The sequence below is a fragment of the Pollicipes pollicipes genome, unplaced genomic scaffold (assembly GCF_011947565.3).
Source record: "Pollicipes pollicipes isolate AB1234 unplaced genomic scaffold, Ppol_2.1 Scaffold_7231;HRSCAF=8579_pilon_pilon_pilon, whole genome shotgun sequence".
Lineage (NCBI taxonomy): Eukaryota > Metazoa > Arthropoda > Thecostraca > Pollicipedomorpha > Pollicipedidae > Pollicipes > Pollicipes pollicipes.
The window spans coordinates 36,421,876-36,445,381 of record NW_023597034.1 but is presented as its reverse complement, the minus strand read 5'-3'; the positions used below and the strand labels follow the sequence as shown (position 1 = coordinate 36,445,381).

At 48.1% G+C, this 23,506-nt stretch overlaps 1 protein-coding gene across 3 annotated transcripts in view; it reads left to right on the top strand.

The window, feature by feature from the left end:
• Cbp53E (Calbindin 53E) overlaps positions 1–22,889 on the top strand; it is a gene marked incomplete in the record, with an annotated part of 47,211 nt that extends 24,322 nt beyond the window's left edge. The window contains 12 exon segments of one of the 3 annotated variants that reach the window (XM_037233327.1): positions 1,315–1,404; positions 2,481–2,567; positions 3,626–3,682; positions 6,387–6,470; positions 10,528–10,583; positions 10,750–10,795; positions 12,951–12,965; positions 17,434–17,490; positions 18,301–18,372; positions 18,946–19,091; positions 20,696–20,722; positions 21,281–22,889. In XM_037233327.1, the coding sequence (XP_037089222.1) occupies positions 1,315–1,404; positions 2,481–2,567; positions 3,626–3,682; positions 6,387–6,470; positions 10,528–10,583; positions 10,750–10,795; positions 12,951–12,965; positions 17,434–17,490; positions 18,301–18,372; positions 18,946–19,091; positions 20,696–20,722; positions 21,281–21,410 (867 nt within the window). 3 annotated transcript variants of the gene reach the window in all.
• Positions 22,890–23,506: the final 617 nt, after the last annotated feature.

The window sequence follows — 23,506 nt, the reverse complement described above, 5'->3', positions numbered from 1 at the left end:
CCCGAGGTCAGTGCCGACGCGCAGGCGTCGAAAAACGTGCAGGCGTCCGCTCCCCACTGAACCACATGCAGTGGTCGGTGCTCTTGGCGGAGGAAGGCGATGACGTTTCAAGGTACGGGCAGTATGGAGGGTGTTTGTGAAAACATCGCAACAAGCGCATGATGCGAAGCAATATTAAACTAACATCTGGTGATAACGCAGGAATGTAAAGAACCAAACGGAGGCCACAACAGCGTACAGACAGACACACACAGACACCAGAACGGAGGTCACCGGTAACGTTCAGTCGCGCAGTCAGCAGAGCGGGGGTCAACGGTAGCATACAGACACGCAGACGGCAGAACAAAGGTCAACCTTAGCGTGCAGACACGCAGCACGCGAGTGGATGTCCGTGGTATCATGCAGACAGACAGGAAAGAGTTGTAGCAATGGTAATGCCAACCCAACGGGTGCTTTGACACAGGCCTTCGGTAACAGCAGCAGCTGACAGCAGGGGAGCTTAGTGGTAGCAGACTAACAGTGGAACGGACATTAGCAGGCAGACAGCCGGACGGAGTTCAGCGGTAGCACGCAGACAGCCGGACGGAGTTCAGCGGTAGCACGCACACAGCCGGACGGAGTACAGCGGTAGCACACAGACAGCCGGGCAGAGTTCAGCGGTAGCACACAGACAGCCGGGCAGAGTTCAGCGGTAGCACGCAAACAATCGGGCGGAGACAAACCGCGGCGTCACGGCACGCCAGCTGGCGGACATGACGCGTCCTGCGCACCTGTGTCTGGCGAAGAGACCTGCCGCCGAAAGGTCAGGATCTTTTGGCTGGTATCTCTCGGCGGCGGCCCGGGCATGACCTTCATCGGTCCTGAAAACGAGCTCCGATCCAATATCGCGTGGATTGACCGGATGCGGAGGTGTAAACGGTGTCCGCGCAATTGCGGGATAACTGGGACGGACGTCTGGCATTTACAAGCCCAAAAGGTCACAAACTAAGCATTGCTCTTTACGAGTGCTGACGAGCATTGCACCACCCGTGTGCGATTATCGATTTGATCAATGATATACAACACATTTGATTTAATACGCTTCGGATTCCATCTTTTACGAATGTGCGTCCTCTCCGCCACCAACACCAGGCAAAAACAGGTTATTGTCAACGTCGGGTCGTACGCAAGCAACGCCGCTTCCGATAGTCCGCATTTCCAACTGCGCTTTGTTCGCGCAGTATGTTAATGACGCTAGACGCACGGTCATACAAGAAAATCTGGTCCAATTCTGTTGGGCAACGTCGTTTAATCTCAGACCATGCCCTGTTGCAGGTTGTGTCGGATGCCATGTTGGCAGAGCTCAAGGAGTGCTTCATGGAGGCGTATGATGACAACCAGGACGGCCGGATCGAAATCCGAGAGGTTGGTACACACACACACACACACACACACACACACACACACACACACACACACACACACACACACACACACACACACACACACACCACACACACACACACACACACACCACACCCCACCCACACACACACACACACACACACACACACACCACACACACACACACACACACACACACACCACCCACACACACACCACCACCACACACACACACACACACACACACCACACACACACACACACACCACACACACACACACACACACACACACACACACACACACACCACACACCACCACACCACCCCACACACACACACACACACACACACACACCACACACACACACACACACACAACACACACACACACCCACACACACACACCACACACACCACACACACACACACACCACACCACACACCACACACACACACACACAACACCACACACACACACACACACACACACACACACACACTGCACGTCTGCTAGCTTTTCGGCCAAAACTTCGTTTGGCGAACAACTACCTTGGCCGGAGGTCTGTCTACCTGCCTGAGTCTACCTGCAAAGCCGTCCTGGCCAAATTCCTGGGTTTGATAAGCTTTCGAGCCAGTCATGTCCGAAAGCAAACTATCCTGGCCCAAGTCATAAAGCTGTCCCGGCCCAGGTCACAAGGCCCTGACCAGACACCTCTGATCAGGGTCTTGTGATTAGTGAATCAACCCGGTCCACTGTAACTGGACCAGGCCCAGTGAATCAGAACGTGGTCATTCGGTGACCACGCAGTGATAAGTGCGTGTGCATACAAAATAGAGTGACAACGATGCGTGCAACGAGACAGCCCGCAACGGCTTCATATGCCATGACACGATTTTATTCGTATCAGGTTTGGCGGTTCAGCCGCAGCCCCCATCGTTGTGCGACCTCTCTATGGTGCTGATTTGAAATCTGACGCCCGCCCAGAAAGACGGAGCGGAAGCGTACTATGCTACCGTTCGTGCCGTCGCTGCTGCTTTGCGAGTGCTGGCCTGTTCCGTGTTAGAAAATTGCTAAGTTGCGCCGTTTATTTTCCAGCTGGCCCAACTGCTACCCATGGAGGAAAACTTTCTGCTGCTGTTCCGCTTCGACAACCCCCTGGAGTCGAGCGTGGAATTTATGAAGGCAAGACAAGCTTGTTTTTTTACTTTCATCCCGATCTAACAAGCCTTCAGTGCCATTATCAGTGACCTTGAAAGAGGAGAGGGCACTCCCGAGGACTTCCCCATTTATTCATCGAAATTGTATCCAAGAACGTCACAAAATTCATTGATGCGGTATGTTACATATGATCCAAATGAATCAATCTTATTGCCACAACAGCGAAGTAGTCATGTCAGATACAGGGCGGCTATTAATAGCGCATCGTTCCGCGAAGTGACGCAGGCATCCACTGATGACACGTTTGAAGCTCCTGACAAGTCTCGAGTCCCGTGTGGCTGTGGGGAACCACCGTTGTTTGTTTAGCAAGCGCCAGTTCTCCATTGGCGAATCCCTTGTCTGAGGCAGTTGTCTTTGACGTCACACGTCGGGCGTCAAAAGGAATGTCTGTGAATTCAAGGAGGAGGACCTGTTGTGGTGTGAGCACCTGTGACTATCGAAATTAACAGCTTCGGGTAGCAGCTTGCTAATGAGAACATGACCTCAGCAGCTGGTCTTGTCATGGCATCAGCAGCTGGTCACCTGATGCTGTCATGGCCTCAGCAGCTGGTCGCCTGATGTTGTCAAGGCCTCAGCAGCTGGTCACCTGATGTTGTCAAGGTCTCAGCAGCTAGTCACCTGATGTTGTCATGACCTCAGCGGCTGGTCACCTGATGTTGTCATGGCCTCAGCAGCTGGTCACCTGATATTCTCAAGGCCTCAGCAGCTAGTCACCTGATGTTGTCAAGGTCTCAGCAGCTAGTCACCTAATGTTGTCAAGGCCTCAGCAGCTGGTCACCTGGCGTTGCCTCCGATCAGCGCCTCGCCTGGAGCTGGCCGGCGTGTGGAAACGGCTGACGGGGCCCTGGCCAGGTGACATTCTCACTAATCCAGGCCGTGACCTGCGGCACCTACTACAGCCGTCGGTTATGCCCGCAGATATGGAGGCGCTATGATGCCGATAGTAGTGGCTCCATAGACGCCGCGGAAATGAAGGTGAGGCCGCCGTCGTGCATCGCGTCTGACGAGAAGCTCTATTTCAGATATGGCGCCAGTATGATAAGGACAACTCGGGTTATATCGAGGCTGACGAGCTGAAGGTATTTTCCGGCCATTAGCTGTTGGTCAGTGCATGCTTAGCTACGGTTATGGCAACTGCCTCAGAGCCTCTTCCTGGCCTGTTGGCGAACGCGCGCCATCGCGCCGCGTCTGTCGTCCACGCGTCGCGCACGCCGCATCCATCCGAGACCGAAAGACCGACTCGGAGAGCCGGCTCCGAACGTTAAATGTCGCTTGCCAAGCTGTTGCTCGCCGGTGCGTGACTGATTATCCTTCCGAACTGCTTTCAAAGTCATGTCGCACTTTTCACACAGCTCTCTCATGACACTGGAGCGCTAACGGAGCAAACCGAAAGGGATTTGGAAGTGTTGCGTGTCACGATCTATGAAAAGACGCGAATAGTGGTCACTAGCAGCTGACGCTTCGTCGATATTGGATAGATTGTAGAAATCAATGTACAAAGGCGTTGTCACTTCTTCTGCAGGAAGAGTCGGATGCCTTTTGATTAGGACGGCTTGGCTGGCGGGAAGTTAAGCGCTCATGGCCGAACTAAAGCGCGAAGTCTACCAGGAACCGGGCTCACAGCTGGAGGCCAATCATTGGAATTTTCAGCGCACCTGTTTGTTTGCGGAACAATGTTTGCGTAAGCATGCATTTTGCAGAATCCAATAGCAAAATGGTCAGCAGTTAGGCACGTTAGAAAGGTGCTACGCAGGCGGAAAAATTAACATCAGTAATGTTCACGAGTACTGGTTCTCCTTAGCACGGCTGATCGCAATCGGCCCGGCACCGATAAACGCCACGTCTAAGGTCGTAGTTTGGTAACCACAGACACGTTACACTACATAGACTAGTTGCCGGTCCATGTTAAGCAAGTATTGGAATCGGTTGTTCTAGATCGTGTGTCGCGAGTCCCGCTGATCAGTGGAACATTGCACATAGCTGTATGCACAATAGAGAACAGCACTGGCTACTGATACACAATAGCTTGAGATTGGAAAGCAGCATGTGTGGTCTACTTTGTGGTCTCGTTGAAAGGTGGATGTTGACTTTATAAGGTGGATGGGTAACACGGATTACAAAATTGATTTACCGTAGCACTGAATCATTTGCAATTCAACGTGGGCAACGGACACTCTAAGTTGTAAGCATCATTGCCTCTTGCACAGCTGTGCGTATATATATATATATATATATATATATATATATATATATATATATATATATTACACGCCTTACACATGCAAATTGGAAGGTCTACCAGAGGTGCAATAATTTTGCTTTCAGAATGTACGTCTTTTTCAGCTTGTCTCGCAAGCAAACCGGCATGATGGATTTTTACTTGAATGAACTAGGTGGCCTGCTCAAGTGACAACATGCAAGGCATGCTAAACAACGCTGCATGTGCATTTTAGGAACCTGGGCCTGGTTTCACGAAGTGAAACCACAAAGTTAGCCACATTTAAATCGCGCACCACGTTCCGTTTACACACGCGTTTTTACACACACGTCGCAGGCAAGTGACGTCATGAGAAAACGTGTGGAACCGGACAGTGCCCAAGACATACCTGAGAGTGCTCAGGTTGAAATCTAAGAGGGCTACTCCCTGCAGTGCATGGCACATCTGAGGTTTGAATGACCGCTTGAACAACCTTGAACATCCGGGTATACAAAAAACTGTTATCGCGTAACCGCCTACAGTCGTTAACAAATACCGGAAAAATGACAATGATCAGAAAATGAGTCGCCCTAGGTGGCTAATAGGATATAATATATAATAAGTCGCCTCTAGGCAATAAGCGGCTAGGCATTCAAACATCAAGCCCAAACTTCATGGGCCTCTCCTCTGCTGACTGCGCAGCGTGACCAAACAGGCAATGAGAGGTGAATGCAAATACTTTGTGCAGCGTTGACAGCTGGCGGCAAGTCGCATTCAGCAAAAGTATGACTCGGGCAGCCATGAGGCTTATAGCCTAGGGCTATGCAAGCACGCCCATCGCTTTGAAAAAGCTTTTGTGAACAGGCATTACGCATGTGTAAAGTGCACGACGATGTTGAATCACCGCCGCTTGACGCCCTCTATTTATGAACTTACGAATCGTGAGCAGGGAGCAAAATTGCCAATGCGGGCCGTGCCCTGATACCGAGCGGACTAAAAGTGCGTGCAAACATAGTTCAGTTTTCTGAAATTTGGCCCAGGTCCTTAATGATGAAGGAGGAGAACAAGTTGATACAAAAGCTTATGTCGATAATCCGTGCCTGCCTGTGCGAAATAAAGGCCCAGGACGACTACGTCATTTAGTCATCTATAGCTGTAGCCGCGACGGTCGGCTGTTGCGTCACTGATAAGTGTTTGTGCGCCAGTGAGTCTGTGTGGTCGTAATAGAAGTTCCCGTGGCACCAGTCTGTTGTGAAACGCTCGCACTTTGTCACGGAAGGATGCAGAATGTACAAAACGCAGCTGCTTGTGCATTATTCCCATCATTTGAATGTGGCAGCAATGCCGTGCAACGGCTTTAAATTCTCTAACTTCAATCTTCTGTCTCTTTGCTTGCAATTTACATTGGCTTCTCTTCTGCCTAGTGTGCAGCTACGCGCTGTACTACGTGTGCTGCCGTGCCTCCACTTACATGTATGGCATGTGGCTGCCGGGCTGAGACGTCCGACTGCCGTTTGCCTGGCCGCCGTGCCGCAGTGCGGTGCCTCCGTCCTGCGATCTGACCAGCGAACGTCTGACGCCTGCAGGCGTTCTTGCGCGACCTCCTGAAGGAAGCCAAGAAAGCCACCGAGGTCTCCGAGGACAAGCTCATCGAGTACACTGACACTATGGTAAGACTGAGCGTCGGCAGCACAGCCGACAAACAGCGAACGAAATAATGTGGTGATCGGCGACTACAGTCGCTATTCGCTCCACCCGCAAGGCAACGCCCATACCCCCAAACGGAATAATCCGATGAGATACAACACTTCCAGCTGTGAAGAGCAAAACAACAGAGGTTAAGCCGCTTCACTCTTGGTTGTTTTTGGTACCCGTGTAGGTGACAGAAGAAGACCGGTTCTGACTCCGACCCCAACTCCGACTCCGACTCCAACTCCGACTCCGACTCCGACTACAAAGTCCCGCTACGGGCAGACTGGCTAATGATATTGATTCTGGCCGACCCTGACTTTGGCGCATAATACGCAGTGCCAGCTTGAAAGATTCCAAACCTGATTGGAGAAGGTGACCACAAAATGTGGGATCGATGCAGCTGTTACGAAGTGAATTCCCACCATTGCCCCGACCTACGTTGTAATAGTTGGATTGTGGATGGAAATAGATAATGTCACTGACCTCGAGAAGGGGCACAAATTAGTTAAACAATATTGTGCCTCTAAATAGTAGCATAGCATAGCAAGCAAGCATATTACTTGCTCGCCTGGCATTAAATTGCTTGCGGCTGGGGACCGGACACATATTCCATCTAGTAGAGCAATTAAAAGTTGCAGCGTGCCTGCCGCTAGGACCCGTCCTATTCATTTTGGTACCTGTAAGGCACACCATAGGTATTTCATGCGGCCATATGGCATGCTTCGAGGGTCCTTACGAAAGTTTGCTAATGAGTGTGGGACTGGAATTCCGCATTTATATTGGTGGTGAACTAGTAGCAGCTAATGAGTTTGCATGCCAGCTAGTAAAGCACTGTTACATCAAGATGCATGGGAGCTTGCATCATAGTTTGTAATATTTTGAAGTGCTCAGCTCATATGTATTTTGGGGGAATAGCAAGAAAGACAAAGAAGCTCATCGTCAAATCTGTCAACCTTATCGTACTGCATACGCAAATGTTGTCGGTGAATTTCTGACTAAAAAACATGCCACGACACGTTAATTCGGTTATGTGTTTATCACTTACTTCCTTACATCGTACGGAAAGCCAACCATGCACCACGATAAAAAACAGGCCGCCCACTGGCAGCGGCCTAGGCTTGTATTGCGACGGAAAACGAAACCGTCAATTTTCTCCGTCGGGAACTGCCTCCGCTACGACGGTTCGCCAAACCAATACGGTCAGTTTTTCGACGAAAGGGGCGAGACCAAGCGAGCTGTCACATTGGTCGACCGTCGCCCATCGGATCGGCGACACATGATACTGCAGTGCCGCTGCCGCCAGGCGTAGTCATTGGGGTTACGCGATGGCATGCAGGCTCGGGTCGATACATGCTCGACACTAGCGACATCTCTCGGCAGGCGCGCACAACAGTGGCCCTGTGATCAGGAAGCCGTGCATGCCAGGTGCATTTGTATGGAGGCGGGGCATCGATTGCAAAGTGAAACCCTCAGTGCACACCTTAAAAAAGGACGTCGGACTCAGCATAGTGAGCAAGCCTTTGAAGCTACCACGGCACACCACATCTTGTCTTACGCGTTGTGGTCACCCAAAAATAATTGGTGAAATCAAATATGGGAACATTCAGATTATGCTCACCCAAACGGGAGCGTGTTATACTTGGCTCCGGTCAGTCTCCTAGCACAGGGTCACACAATTTTCGCTTCTCTACAAATTCGACAGCTCTGATCTGCTTCCTTTTCAGCTGGGTGCCATTGATGCCATTGATGTCCATTGAGGCCATCAACCCCATCTTGGTCACCGGAGTGAGTGCATCATGCTGCTTAACCGTTCACCTCTAGTGCTAGGGGATGTATCCGTGTTTTGTTGCAATGATGCGGCCTACAGAATTTGAGCTGTAATGTCTATTATGCTAACGTTCAAATCACATACGAATTGAGCGACGGCAAAATTTCAGGAAAAAACGTGAACTTCAGCTCCCACTTTTATTGGATCCTCAGCAGCTCGCAAAAATCATACGACCCTCTCGACCTTGTTCGTCGAGATTCAACGTAGCAAGAGAGGAAGTGCACAGGTTCACCCACGAACACTCACTGAATCAGACGGCCTTCTGCACGCTAACAAGTGACGGGGTGACGGGGTCTGACACAACGGTCGCACTACACGCCCGCCTGGAGCACACACGAACACTCGGCTATGTCAGCGCGTGCCGATGGTGAGGCATTGCACGGAGATGCAGCGCGACGCTCAAACTGCGATTGTGACGACAGCAAACTGCGGTTCTTTGGAACGCAGTTCAATCGGTCTTTTGCCCACACCTGGTTATATTCCCTTCTTCTGAAGAGCCACGCCGCCCGACACGGAGAGTTACCGGACATGTGTTTGTCATGACGCTGCGTCTTATGCACCAGCCGGCGGCGTGATGCTCCAACAAATGGGGTTAAGATGTAATAAGGTTAAGGTTAAAAGGTATAAGGCAACAGATAAGATAAGGTTCGCCGATAAGGCTTGACCCGTCTTCCGCGCCCAGAGTGGCTGTTTTCTACCGGATATCGACATGTCAGAGGCGATGGACAAGTTTTGCAGTGAGCGTATGAACTTACTAAAGTCGTTTCAGAAGAGTTCTGCCAATAGCACAGACGCCCTCGTGGCGACCAGGGCCGTGGGAGAATGTCGAAGGGGTGGGAAATGTCACTAGAATATCGAAGCGTGTTCTGTATACCTGAGTTACTTGACAGCCGATAGGAAGGTAACCTGGTCGAAAGCGTGCCTAAGATCTCTAACTTGGGCGCACAAAATCCCCTGATTGTTTCGCCTGCTACTGAGCGGCGACGGTCCGGCCCACGTCCCAAGTCTCCTGGCTGTCCTTCATGCGTAGCCTTTATGCTGTCCTTTATGGTGCTATGCCGCGAGTCACTTGCTTTCTCTATTCGATTTTCTTGAAAAGTAGCCAAGGTGAGAGAGACTCAATACTCTCAAAAGGATGCCCAATATATATTGCGTCGGCAGGTGCAGTTCACGGTGACCCTATAGGTCAAGCTTCACTGGAATTGTCGAACCAACCGTGGGTGGTGCATTTGTCGTCTCGTGTGCATCTTCCCAGGCGATATTATCGACTTACAATGCGAATAGATGGGGGCCATTTGGAATCCAGGGGTCAGTTGATTTGTCGAGATATCAACCTGGTTTTTCCAGGAAACTTAGTAGGTGGGCTGTGCTTTTAAGATTTGGTCAGACGTCATCTAACGAGTAAATCCATTTGTTGTCGCTCTATGCAAATAAAGCCCGCAAACATGCATTATGCTATGACATAAAATACCTCTCAGGCTCGTAGATACTGCATGCAACCACATATTGATATAAGACTCATGATAGGTAGAAAAAAAGTTTGACTGTCCCTTACCTCCCCCCGCTTTCAATCCGCAAGGATTTATTCCACCTAAAAGTGCGCTTCTTCGATAAAGCGAGTAGAAAGCTATGATGCCAAGATCAGATTTTCCATACCAACAAACCCTAACAACGGAAATGTCGTCCCTTTGGCGCTTTGTCTTGGTTCATAACAGGATGGAATAGTGTCATTATGGGTGTAGCACCAATGTATGTTCGTGGCCTGTAGGGCCCATTCTCGAGAAAAGCATTGCAACATACGAAGCGAGATTGTGACAAAAATAAGAATGTCGAATTAATAAAGAAGATGCGTCACAATTTTTTTTACAGATGAATCTCAATAAACTTGCTGGAATGGAATAGGGAGAGTGAACCGACATCTGGAAGTGGGTTTGCACTGGCGATTGAAAGCAATTAAATGATTGGAAAGCTGCAACTTAATCTCTTGATTTATTTTGTTAGCTTGTTTTTGTTAGTAGTTTTCTCTTTACCCTATAATCGTCGTGAAACTAAACTGACATATTATAAACGGCCTTCCAAATCGCTACTTTATCGTGCAAGAAACCCGATAGTACCCCGACACAGTGTCTACGGCTCTGATGATACACTCATTATATGTATGTCATTGCAAACACATGCTGCTTTAATTTGTGACCTATTCATTTCAGCTCCAGGTGTTCGACGCCAACAAAGACGGAAAACTGCAGCTCTCTGAAATGGCAAAGTAAGTGGACAACCGACCCTTAGCATTCTGTTACGTACGCTCCATTCGCATTATAAATGCGTCAAGTCTCACGCAGCGGATCAAACGGAATAAAATCGCGTCTAATGCCGCCAGAACCATAACTGGGTCTTAAGTCCTATGCTTGACGATCCTGTCTTTGTTCCAGATTGCTGCCAGTTAAGGAAAACTTTCTTTGCCGTTCGGTATTCAAGGTAAGAGAGGTAATGACTTTATCCCATTTTATCTTTAGATGTGGTGTTGCATGGACCGTGACATTGGCGTTCGCTCCTCCGATGTACTTCGTCAAGCAAGGCAAGACACTACAATACACGCCAGCTTCATACACAGCTTCATGCACAGGGGTCAAACCCGCTCTGACGGACGTGACCTATCGATGTACTGGTCGATGTACATAGTACTATCGATGTACATGGTACGGCATCCAACTGTATAAACGACTCATTTCGCAGCAAACCTATCAACGTTGAATGTGCCTCCTGACAGACACGGGGCGTTTAATGCATCTTCAACAGAAGGCGAATACGTCCATACACCTCAATATGTGCATTAGTGCTACTCTTCACGTGTATTTAAATCTGCACCGTCTGGGGCATTTCACCAGCGCCACACGCCTGGATCGTTAAAAGCACCCTCTGGCGTCGTATACTCTAACAGTCGAATTGGGAGTACTCAGACAGCAAATGTTTGATTTGGTCAATGGCACCCAAGCTCTCTTTGGTGGACTTCTATGTGAGTGATGACGCCGCAGGTCAAACAAAATACCATGCAGCCGCCAAAATCCTGAAACGACCTCGGGTCCCTCTAGAATGCATAGTGCCGGAAAAATTGGACATCAGTGGTATTAAAAAGTAGACGCCGGGACACTGTAACAGAAGTCGAACGAAAGGCAGTGCTCTTGCATTTTGAAATCACAACACGGTGTTAACAATGGTCAGGAATTAAAGTCAGAGCAAATTCACGCCATGTTGAGGTCGTCATCGGACATTAGCATTTTGGCCTTCCTGTTCACAACCTATGTAAGTAACTGGCTTGGAAATGGCAAGTGGCATCGATTTCATCTTAAGAGGTCGTCACAAGCGATTTATGACACCTACAAGTAAGCTTCTTATGACCTCTGTTAGTTACTTGATTTGACCTCATAAAGAATGGCTGACCTCAGCTAAAGACATTGGAAACGGTCAACGAATCAAGTATCTGGAATAACTGGGGTGTGTAATGGCAAACATGTTTACCTCAATACTTACGTGTTTCAACCCCCTAGGCAATCGGATACAAAAATATTGAGTCTTCTGCTAAATTCCCAGTTTCATTTTTTCTGGAGTCAGGCAAAATCGTCCCTGTTACAGCAACCATAGACTGCTGAAAATGACAAGTAAAGATATTGCCAAGGCTGGATTTTGAATTTTTCACGGCATGGTACACCTTAAAATGAAATTGCTGCAGCAATGAAAATGCTGCAGCAATAGAAATGTGGTAGCAATGAAAATGTTGCAGTGATGAAAATCTTGCAGCAATAAAACTCTGCAGTAATTACAATGCTGCAGTATTACGGGATGTTCTGTAGTGATGTCTCTCACAGCAACCCTCCTAAGGGTTGAACTTTGCTGATGTGTTGCAGATTAAAGAGCATGTAACATATAATAATAAAGGCAAAAACGAAGGGCACCTTTCAATAAGAAGGAGGAACAGCGTAATTTACACCAACTGCTAGTGTTGTTGGGAGATCCCTTTTCGTTCGCCGCCTGCAGGCTCTGTTCTTTCACAGCAAACATGCAAAGGTGGCTTCAGTGCTGAAAAACATAACGATACGAATGGATTTAAGTGCTGACGTGAACAATTATTGCTCAACTTCACATCTTAACGGCCAAATTCCCAAAGTTTGCGGCAGTTACCTATAGTTGAGCTAAGCAAGGTTGACTGACCTTAACTGAAGACTTACGGGTACCAGAGCACGTGCAAACAAGGACGGTCATGACTTTCGTTTTATGATACATATCTGGGTTACGATGACGTGCTTACACAGCCCTTCGCAAACGTCACTGTCGTCGCCATGGGCATTTGCGATTTTCTCTTCTTAGGACATCTCACGCAACAACGTTAATATATATATATATATATATATATATATATATATATATACACTTTCGTATGGTGATCCATGCATTCCTTGCTCCATATAAACCCAAACATGCAGTGTGAACTCTGAACATCCAGTCACGTCACTTATCAGGACATGGTATTTGCTGATCAAGCATTTACTTTAGTGAGATGCAGACAGCGAGGTGATCTCTGCTTTCGCCCATGTTTGTGGTTGTATTGTAGTAAAGTGTCCTTTTCTCTATTCAGGGCGATTCCGAATGGGTAAGGATGTTGGTTGCTATTTATGCCTGAGACTATTCACGTGGAATGCGATGTGTTTGCATGCTGCTCTTATGTTTGGTTCTAGTCAGTCATCACGGCCTTTACAGAACATAATGTGCGTGTCCGACATCTTTGCTAATGATTTGTGCCAGACGGATCACCCGTCCGCAATGGCGCTATGATGCATCGCCATGTGCACTGTGTAGCGGCCTTTGTAGTCACTGGAACAATGGTCGGTGGGACGGCCGCGTTCGCTCGTCATAGCACATACATCCGACCCAAAACGAAACGTTGCTGCTCTTTTCCTATGCCATGTGTGGTTTTACTAAACTCCTTAAAATGTTCTATCTTGTAGATATAGGCTGGAAGTGGATGAGTGAATGTAGTTCGGTGCACAATAATTATTGTGATATTTTTACACATATACAGCAAACAACTGTGAAATTTTGTCGATAAGAAAACCAGCAAGAAATGAGGAGAGATTTATACTTTGGCAGGGTCGCCGCTCGTATCTATCTGTGTATATGTATGAAGCTCGGCCCGGTTGGCTGGAGTACGTTAAAAGCCCAGAAATGGGCCGTAAGGTCTCTTTTACCCATACATCTGATGGCTTGCAAATGTCTTGTTTTAACGAGCAGGAGCTCATCTTAAAAAGGTATGAAGAAGCGCGTTTTATAAGCCAAAGATGTTTGATATTGACAGAAAGCCCACCAGAAAACAGGAGTACCTGACATGGAATATGTGCTTCGTTATTAGCCCACATGGTACCGTAATTTAATGAGCACAAGCTTTCGATACCAAATTACGAGACCTAAAATATTCACATAGCAGATTGTGCCAGCAAAAATATGATTAAAAAACGACCAAATTGCAAGACTTTCTCAACTTGTTTTTTCAGAATATTCGCAGCGATGTCGGATTCGTGGTGTACTACGGTACGTCACCAGCCAGACGGATCGGAAAAAGTTGCCAGTTGAAAAATGTTTTTGTTCCTTAGAAAGCCGGTTTATTGAACGATGAATTACGTTGGACCAATGACGCCGTAGCCAGTCAGTCCGACACCAAATTTAGTAGGAATTAGTAATATGCTCCCTTAAATGCTTCATATTCATAAGCTTAAAGGGAATGTTCCACATTTGAAGATTTTGAACTAAGCATGAGACAGGATAAAATAAGCTCACTCACAACTATTGGTGTACTCGTAGAAAGAAACGGTCGCTCGAAACAACACAGATTTCCTATTAAGTAAACATGCTCCTCATTAGGTCATTGTCCGATCACGTCATTGTATCTTGCACAACATTGATTGAGAGCCAATTGGGCGGCCCTTATGTCCGGAAATTGTGCGCAGAAACGCCAGATAGGAACGATTCGACAATTACGTTTGTCTTGGCCATCAACGCTACATGGCTAAGGGAATAGCAGGATATGAATGACGTCATGATGGCGTTACGGATGCCTGGGTGAGAAAGTGTCCCCGAAATAGTCCTCACATGTTCGCGGGCGTGTAGCTCAGGTGCTGGAATGGCTTAGGTATTCAGCCGGGCAGGGCTGTAAACTGTACCAAATGATCTTCATGATGGCTATTTCGGTTGAAGGCCCCGTGCAAATGTGGGACTCTTCCTTTAAATAAACGATAAAGGGAACGTCATCACAATGGTTGCAGTGTTTTAGCCCTGTTTAAAATGCAGTTAAAACATTGTCATTTAGCATTCCACTTAGTATGCCACTAAATATACTGTTTACAACGGTGCCTTAACTTCGTTACAACGACCCTTGACGCCGTGAAGTGACCAATCTCAGCAGCCACTGATGTGCTATCAATCAGAGTTTGTCAGATCATGTAGCATGATATTGCTTCGCTCAAAATAAACCCAGGGTCAGTTGTCAGCTGAGTGAAAGCGGATCCACGCCACAAAACGCCAGGTAATCATCCCCTGACCGAAAATCGTGGCCGTGAGCTGCCGTCTTTCCAACCGAGACGTTATGTCAGACTGGCTGAAGGAAGACGGCAGTTTTCGGGACAGCTGGATTTAAAAAATGCACAGACCAGTGTCTTCGTTTCTCGTCTTTAGAATGAAATGACTCAGTAATAGTTATGTGAGTCTTATGCTGAGGACAAGTGATTCTTGAAATCAGAGTCATATTACTCCCATCGAACCTTTTTATTCCCGAGACGGAAATCACTGACAATCGTCAGGGTGTTTTTGTCATCAATGTCATTCTCTGAGTATGATATAGGGGATGTTTTTGTACAAATCCGACTGCCGGGCTGAGCCAGCTGAGCCAGAGCTGAGTCCAGCTCACTCGCTTGATTTGTTTGCACTTTGTGTCCGTGTGTTTATGTGCCACGCCATCCTTTCTCGTCCTGCATCGCGTGTTCTTTGCCATGTCATCCCTGTGCGTAAATTGTTTTTCCGCTAATGAAGGTACCTATCCTGAAACGTGTGACTCCTGCCACTTGCCTTTTAATATCTAAATGTGTCATGCTCTTCCATCTTGACTCTATGGCACCTTTATTCATATGTTTTACTCATCGTTCGTTTTCCCTCATTATTGCTATATTTACTTTTTAACACCGATTCACGGTTGGCAATCGACGTGAAATTTCTTGAAAGGCACAACATGGATGAGGACAGAGTATTGTGATGTTTCTCCCGAGTCGTTTTGCAGGTGCTTTACCACCACATAGTTCCGTGTCTCCGTAGGTGGACCTGAAATGAAAATTGCATTGATTCGTTCTAGAATTCATGTTATTTCCTATGATTGCGTGTTAGAGCTAGCGGTGTTAGTTTGAGCGTGGTGGTGCGCACGGTATGACATCTGCACCCGAGTAGAATAATCGCACCCAACACCATTCAGAGCTCGCTAGAAGGCAGCTGGGAAAAGCTGCAAACGATGGTTTGTTAGCTGTAGGTGAATGTATGTTTGAACGGTGTGTGTGGTCTTGCATTTCGGTGTTTCCCACCACCACGGTGTCTTACAGAGGCTCCGATACTCTTCTTAGTTTGTTACCGGAGCAATCACCCTTTTCACGCGGTCTGTTACTTGCAAAGTTTTGCGTTGTTTAAGGCGTTCTGCGCTAGAGAATGAATGCAGAACCAGTCGTACTCTGCATACTTGGGTTGAGTGTACTGTGACCGCTAGCAATAGCCCTTGAGCATGAGTGTCCAAAATAACCCGGGGTTCTCTGAAGCATTTACATTGAAGCCGGCTTGAAAAGCAACGATACGTTTAGCACCTGCGTAATTACTGATCTGCTGTCTCAGAAAAGAAAGCCTTCTGCCGTCATTTTACCAAATCGAGTACACTTGCTAGGTGGGCTAAGTTGGAAATGTCGCTCAATCTTCGACGTGCACAACTGAAAACTTGCCTTGTAGTGTACTGGTAAACGGCACATTCTAGCCGGCGTTTGAGCCCGAACGATTTGCATTTGTAGCTGTGTGTCAAAGCGGCGACTGCCAGTCTTTTCTTTATTCCAGACCACCCTGCCTTATCTTACTGCCCAGCATCCTTGACCTCGTTGACACCGCGCGGTAGTCTCCGGTTTGAAAGAACATCTTCTTTTGCACTAGGGAAAGCGAAACAACGTGCCGTGCATACGCCAGCTTAAAAGCTAATCTGGGTGTGTCCTCAGCATTCTGGAGCATCTGCACTGCTAGGTCGAGCTGTATGGCATAGTCTTTTATCTACTGGCCTCTGATAACTCAACGTAATCGTTATATTGCGTGAAGTCTGTCAACTTGTGTGAATTCGTTACATTCGTTTAGTGCCCTGTCACTCGACACACTTACCAACTGTGTCACAAAACGGAAAGGATGTCCCGGTGGAAAAATCACAATAAGTCACGCCGGCCACATTCATGATGTGAAGGAAAAGTGCAGCGCGTTAACGTTTCAACGTTTTCCAAATGTGCTTCACCTCGGAAACAAGTTCATGAAACAAACATTTGTGGCACGAGCTTCCAAGCGTCACGGACAATCACAGTGGGCAAGTCGTCTGGGGAAGCTGATGCAAAATAGCCTGCCTGCTGATGAGCTCAGCTTCATGTTCAATTGATAACCAGTGCATCTGTAACCAAACCCAAAACGAAAATAGGATGAATGATGCGTAACGTGCTGTGCCCCAACTACCGTTTGCTCGAAGGCTTGGTTTTATCTTTTTCTGGAAGAAACCACATATCAAGACAAGGCATTTGAATAAGTAATTACGAGGAGACAATACAGGCAAAGGTAGGTTCTATATGCAACGTGCAATTTTAGCCATAACTTAAAATGAATGCAACGGCTGTTGCGTCCAGTGCACCTGTGGCCTGTTTTTAAGCAGTTCTTAAACTATCGCATGTAATAGTAAATCTGCCAGACTACGCCCCAGCCACACCGACAGCACTGAAATAAGTAAAAGATTCGGCTGAAGAACTGGCGCAATTTACATGCGCTCTGCTGACGTAACTGTGATGTCTTTTCAGGGTGCTTCGAAGCTCACAAGGGATGACATCGAACGAGTGTTTGCGCTATACGACAGAGTAAGTGCGGCGATGTTGGTAGTTCTTGACTATATATATATATATATATATATATATATTATATATATATATATATATATACATATATATTAGTTCATGGATGATAGACCTGTTGATATCTCACTATTGGACCAAGTAGCCCATGCGGTCTATAATACCCACGTGGTGGTGAGTCTCACTAGTGAGCCTACAACGAAGAAACATCAGTTCATTGAATTTTTGGGCAAGCAGCCAAGCCTTGGTGGTCTCATGGGGTCAAAGGTTGACACGGTGGGAATAGGCAGGATAAGAAAACTGTTATTTGAACGCGTTTTGTTTCTTCTTCAAGGGATTGTTTCGTGACTATTCCCATTAATGTGCTCAGCTTGGTCTTATCACGCGTTTCCCATCGCCTGCATTATCCACTCACGTGCCTGTATGGTATTTTACATGATGCGACGCAGATATATGGATTTGCATGCAAGTGTGCAAAATTTGTTAGGCATTGAGTAAAATTACATGCAATAGTTATATCTTATTGCTCCCACCCATTGCTAGGCTGTTTCCATGCGTTTTTGACTTTGCATATTTGTGGTACATGCTGATCCCTATATTTCAATTAATGCATCTTGGAGCCGTATGAGCAAATATCTAATGAGGCTCGAATTCCTTCTGTGTAGATGCTTATAATGCCGCACAAATATTGAGGTCACGTCCGGCGTCAAAGAATATGGTTGGACCACATCATACCGTCATTTATTTGCACGCTATTTATGCACACTTAGCAATGTTCACAGAAGTGTAACATGCCTTGTACATCGCTCATTTTAGGATAATAGTGGAACTATTGAAGATGACGAACTAACGGGTTTCCTGAAGGACCTTCTCGAGCTGGTGAAGAAGGTAAAGTATTTTTATGATTTATTGTGTCGGGGCATAAGTAGAGAATACATATTGATCGTTTCCAACAACTGCGATGACAAGTAACAAAGATACGAATTCAGAATTACTGTGACGTTTTTTACGCTTTTCCACCGCCTCAACCTAACACAAAGAGCGCATGCCATCCACGAAAACGTGTATATCAGATGTCACCTAAAGCGAGACTTGTGGTCTTGCTCTACTACGACGTGCGCACGGCCTGATTCCCACCGAGCCCGCGCGAGCGCGCTGACGTCTGTGGACGGTCGACAACCATTGCCAGTCAACCACCGACGATTGGCGACGGTCTTGCAATCCAACCATATAAGACCGTCCGCTTTTTCCAACGATCGCCGCTGTCGGCGTCATTGGTGGCGGCTGCCGACGGCCGTCAACTGTCGTAAACGGGGATGGACTGGCGCATTGAGTACCGGTTTAATAAATGGGAACGCGTAGTAAAAACAAAGATGACCATCACGGACAATCAATTCCCGCTCGAAAGTTGAATTCGAGGGTGAACGCCGTCATTTATAGCGACACAACTACTGTGTGCAGGATTACGATGCCAAGGATCTGGATGAGTTCCAAGAGACCATTCTGCGAGGGTGCGACTTCAACAGAGACGGGAAGATCAACAAGAAGGAACTGACCATGATCCTGATGGCACTGTCTAAACACAACGAAGAAGAGACGGAGCAGCAGTAAGCTTGCCACGCTTTTTCCGTTGTCGACCGGAGCAGTGTTCTTCACTGTTGGAGCCGCCCGTTCTTAATAACGCATTTTAATTACCCTTCGTATATAGCCGAGTTCTCCATGTATGTACCATTTAAAACGCCCGGTTGTTCACGCGTGTTTCAAAAACGTCAGGCTTAAAAGATATGCGTCATGTGACCTAGGACGCATGTCTTTTATTCTAAAGGCCATGACGCTCTGCGATTTACCTATTATTGAATGAGCATGCCGCTTATATTGCATTGTCCAGCAAAAAACAGGTGTTTTACGTTTGAGGTACCTTCCAGAAGTTCTTACAAAGAAGCATGGGCGATGTATTTGTTAGATGGGTTGCTGAAGCTGGGATGTAGCTGAGGATATTACCTATTATTAAACGACCTCCGTCATGGAAGGCATTGCTATACCAGCCCTTTATTTGTGTGTCTATTAAAACAGTTGCTTATACGACTTATTTTAATGTAACTAAAGCTGCAATCTTGCTTAAGTGTTGCGCATTTGCTTGGTGGGATTTGAAGTAATTTCACCGCTTAACCTGCGCTCGTCTTAGAGTCAATTTGCTTTTCCCCGAAGGCGTTTCCAAAATAATCTCCAAATGGCACTACGTAGGCGCACCAAACTTTGTAAAGCTGCAGGCAGCTGCATAAAACTATTTTGTTTAAAGAAATCAGACGTTGCTGGTAAGGTTGTTGAAGTACGGCAGGTCAAAATCAAGCAAAAGCTTTCCAGTTTTGCATTCCTGTGAGTCTATGGAAATTGTTGTTTCACTTCAATGGTTTGTGACATTTTTTTTCACAAATTTACAGGCGACCTTCAATTTTTTGTTTATTTACATTAAGATGACGTATTGCATGCATCTACATTGCAGTTTACATGGTATTTGCTAAAACATACTCCTGGATCATGCTGTGTCCTGTGTGTGTGTGTACCTTTTCATGGCTCTCAGGTTTACGAAGCCGCCATGCTCCATACCAGGCACGTTACATAGCGTATCACATCGAGTATCTTATGTCTAGGGCTCCATATACACATTCAGACGCAAGCTACCCTTGCTTTCCTTAAAATTGGATTTCCAGTAATTTAATACCCAGCGGGTAAAGAATTTCATAGGCCACCAAACTTAGCAGGACTTGATATTTTGAGTCGAAATTTCCCGGCCGGCAATGAATGACGCACGCATACATTACTAGCTTTCTTAACGCAGCGAGGAAAAAGTCCATGAAAGCGCCCATATGTATGTGGTAAAGCATGTCGTAAAACGTACCTTCTCATTGGACCGCATCCTACGATTTACTCGTGATTCTGCACGCGGGAATGCTTTGTTTCGCAGCACCCATTGCCTTTACGCATGGTGCTAGTGCTTGCATTATCTACCGACCCCAGCAGCCAGTGAACACAACAAACCCGAGCGTCAGCCTGCATCTCTTCCGACCATCACGTGCTGTGTGGGCCCTCTCATCCACTCGCTGTGTGTGCCGCCTGCTGATGACGTCACCACGCCGTTCGTGTCGGCTACAGACCCGGCGCCAATGTCTGCTCCTTATTTACCGCCTGCTTTGCGTTCTGTTCACTCCAGTCAGTGCTCTTCGACGTCCGCCGTTCCGTAAGTGCCATTTATTGTGTGTCTGGCCGATTTTGCAGCATGTCCGCTTTTGGATTCTGAGTCACACGTCGGAGATGCTGTTTGGCTGCAGGTACGTTTAGCGCGCATTTTGTCCCCGCCTGTTTTGCCAGTGGCACTGACGGTCGTGTGTAGTTATGCCGTTCCCTTTCAGCGCGTTGCTTTTTTCCACTAATACTGCACTAATATGCCGCTGCAATCATTAGTAACTCCGTCTCGCACGAAAATTTCGTCAGCGACTATCATGCAGTAAGGCGTTATGGGATGTCACGCGCGGTTACAACTATTAGATGGCCATGCACAAGTGCAGAATCGCATGCATGCACGCTACCTCGGTTGAGCAGCGAAGTACACCGTCTATACTAAAAACATAGACATCAATATGTGTCGGGATTTTTCCACGGCGAAACCCAAGATGCGTGGCGAGCGGTGATATGATGGGGGACTCGTGTGCAAATGGACAACAGTGTGAACGAGAAACAGTTGTGTCGGTCGATGATCAGCCCTCTCCATTCTTGTGACGCGGTGAAGCCTTTCCAGGAGCGCCATTGGGGAAATCACGAGCTTTGGAATGCGAGCTTTGCGCATGCAGAAGCTGCGTGTGCGACACTTCGTCAACCGCACTTTGGGAACGTCATCCCCTGTTCCGAACAACACGGCCAAGAGTTAGTCTGGCCTCGCGCCTCGGAGGACGACCACGGCAGCTGACACCTACCGGAGACCCTGCCAACTAGAATTGCGAATGGGTGGCGTGCAGAGTGTGGCCGTCATTTTCAGCCGAGGCGATTTGTTATGTAGCCAGCTGTCTGCGAGTGTGTTTCTTGTGCCGTGATGCATTCGCTTTGTGGTGGATTTGATATATGGAGTAAAAGTGATCAGTATGGGGATGGCTAATCTGGTTTTGAATCCATATATCTTAGCGAAGGTGCTGGTAAATGCGTGTGCTTCGCGTTTGCTTTGAAATCGTAATGGTCAACGCAACCCGTTTTTTTCCTGTTCCATTATGAGTGCATTTCGTGGTGGGAAGTTCTTTCAAAGATGAAGTGGCATCTGTATTAATCCGGTGGATATGTTGTGTTGGCCGGGAGTGTGCTTTTGTCTTTCTTCGTCAGTCTGACGACCTCTGGAGCGCAAGTCCTCAGCACTGGACCCGCGTTGCAAGCCCTGCCGTTGCTGACCAGCCAGCCGCAGAGCTCAAACCTTTTATTTTCGGGGAGAGCTCATATGCCTGTGTCAGTGGCAACAGCAGGCTTTGTTATTGGATTGCGCACTTCAGGCCGTGTCTGACGAAGTGACAGCCGACCTTGATTTGGCGCGGCGAGTTAGGTTTGACCTTAAGCGTGCATTATAGCCGAGGGAATATTGCTGGATGTTTTCTTATGTGGTGCGTGTCTCGTTTAACTCGCCATAAGATCGAAGTTTAGGCCACACATAAGAAGACGGCTGCCTTTAGCCATTGTATTACTTGCTTCAGTGGACCTCTGGTGTGAATCGGTCTCTGAAGTGTGCTAACAGGTGGCTCGTACTTTCATGATTGACCGTAAATCGGTTTGTGTCAAAGTCGTCGGCGAACACTGCAGCGCTAGTGTCATTATGCACCAGCGTTGTCATGTGCGTGTCGCCCTTGTGACACAGCGGTACGTGAATTCTTCATGGTAAAATCTGTCAGCCAGAGGTCGACCAACGGGCAAAAGCGAGACCAGATCCTGCCCCATGTTGCAAACAACATTTTTCTTTCTTCCAATCAGCGTAATCATATTTGACTAACTTCCACGCCCTGAAATTCTCGCCAACTCCAGAGGTTCACGTGTGCTTCTTTGGTGCGGCAGCCGACGCCAGTGTTGTTGGAGCGGGTGTGTTCGTGCGGAGCGTGGCTGACCGAGTGGTGGCGGGTGGCGCGGTGCTGCCGTCGCGGGCGCCGCGGGTCAGCCGGGCGCGAGGACCGGCCTCCTGTGGCCGCATGTGTGGTGGCGGGTCTCGGCCGCCGGCTCCCGACCGGCGCGAACTCTCCAGACGTTTCTATCTCTAGATGTCACCAGTCTCGGCCTGCCGTCAGGCCTGCGCCCTCTCTGTGTCTACTCGGCCGCCGGTGTCGGTGGCGTCCGTGGGCGCCCGTGTGAGCCGCGCTGTCGGCGGCCCGCGTCGGGGCCGACCGGCCAGCTGCCGCCGCCGTCGAGCTGCCAGCGGCAGCTGCCGCAGCTGCCGCAGCTGCCGCAATCCGGCCCGGCGACAGCTCAGCGGCCAGCGCTGCCTCGGCCGACTTCTCGGCGGCGGCGGTCGCGGCGCGGGCGCGGCGCATTTGTATCCATGTATATTCTCACCTTGCCGGCGCCGAAGCGTGCGTCCCTCTGTGTGCGTTGCCGATGTCGAGTCGTTACATCTCCTCTTATTACCTGCCGGCCTCGCTCGAGGCTCGCCGGTGAATCCGACGCCCTTCTCTCAGCTCGATTTCCCGTTAGTTACCGTGAGGTGGCCATTCGGGTGAAAATACAACGTTTAAAGGACTAGAGGACGCCAGGGAATCTCTCGCAGCGGTTGCAAACACGTGGCGCGGTGAGAGACCCGGACACTGGCTGCTGATGGGTGACGCGGAGAAGCTCCAGCAAAAAAACAACTGACTTCTTGAGCCGTCATACGAGCTTTCCTTCGGAGCAGCTCTGCTTCGTCCACATATCCGATGCGCTGAAATGTAGCGGATCGTGTCGAGAATGCTTGTCCATCTATTAAAGCTGGTAAGTATTGGAACACGTTGTATTGGCAATAGAT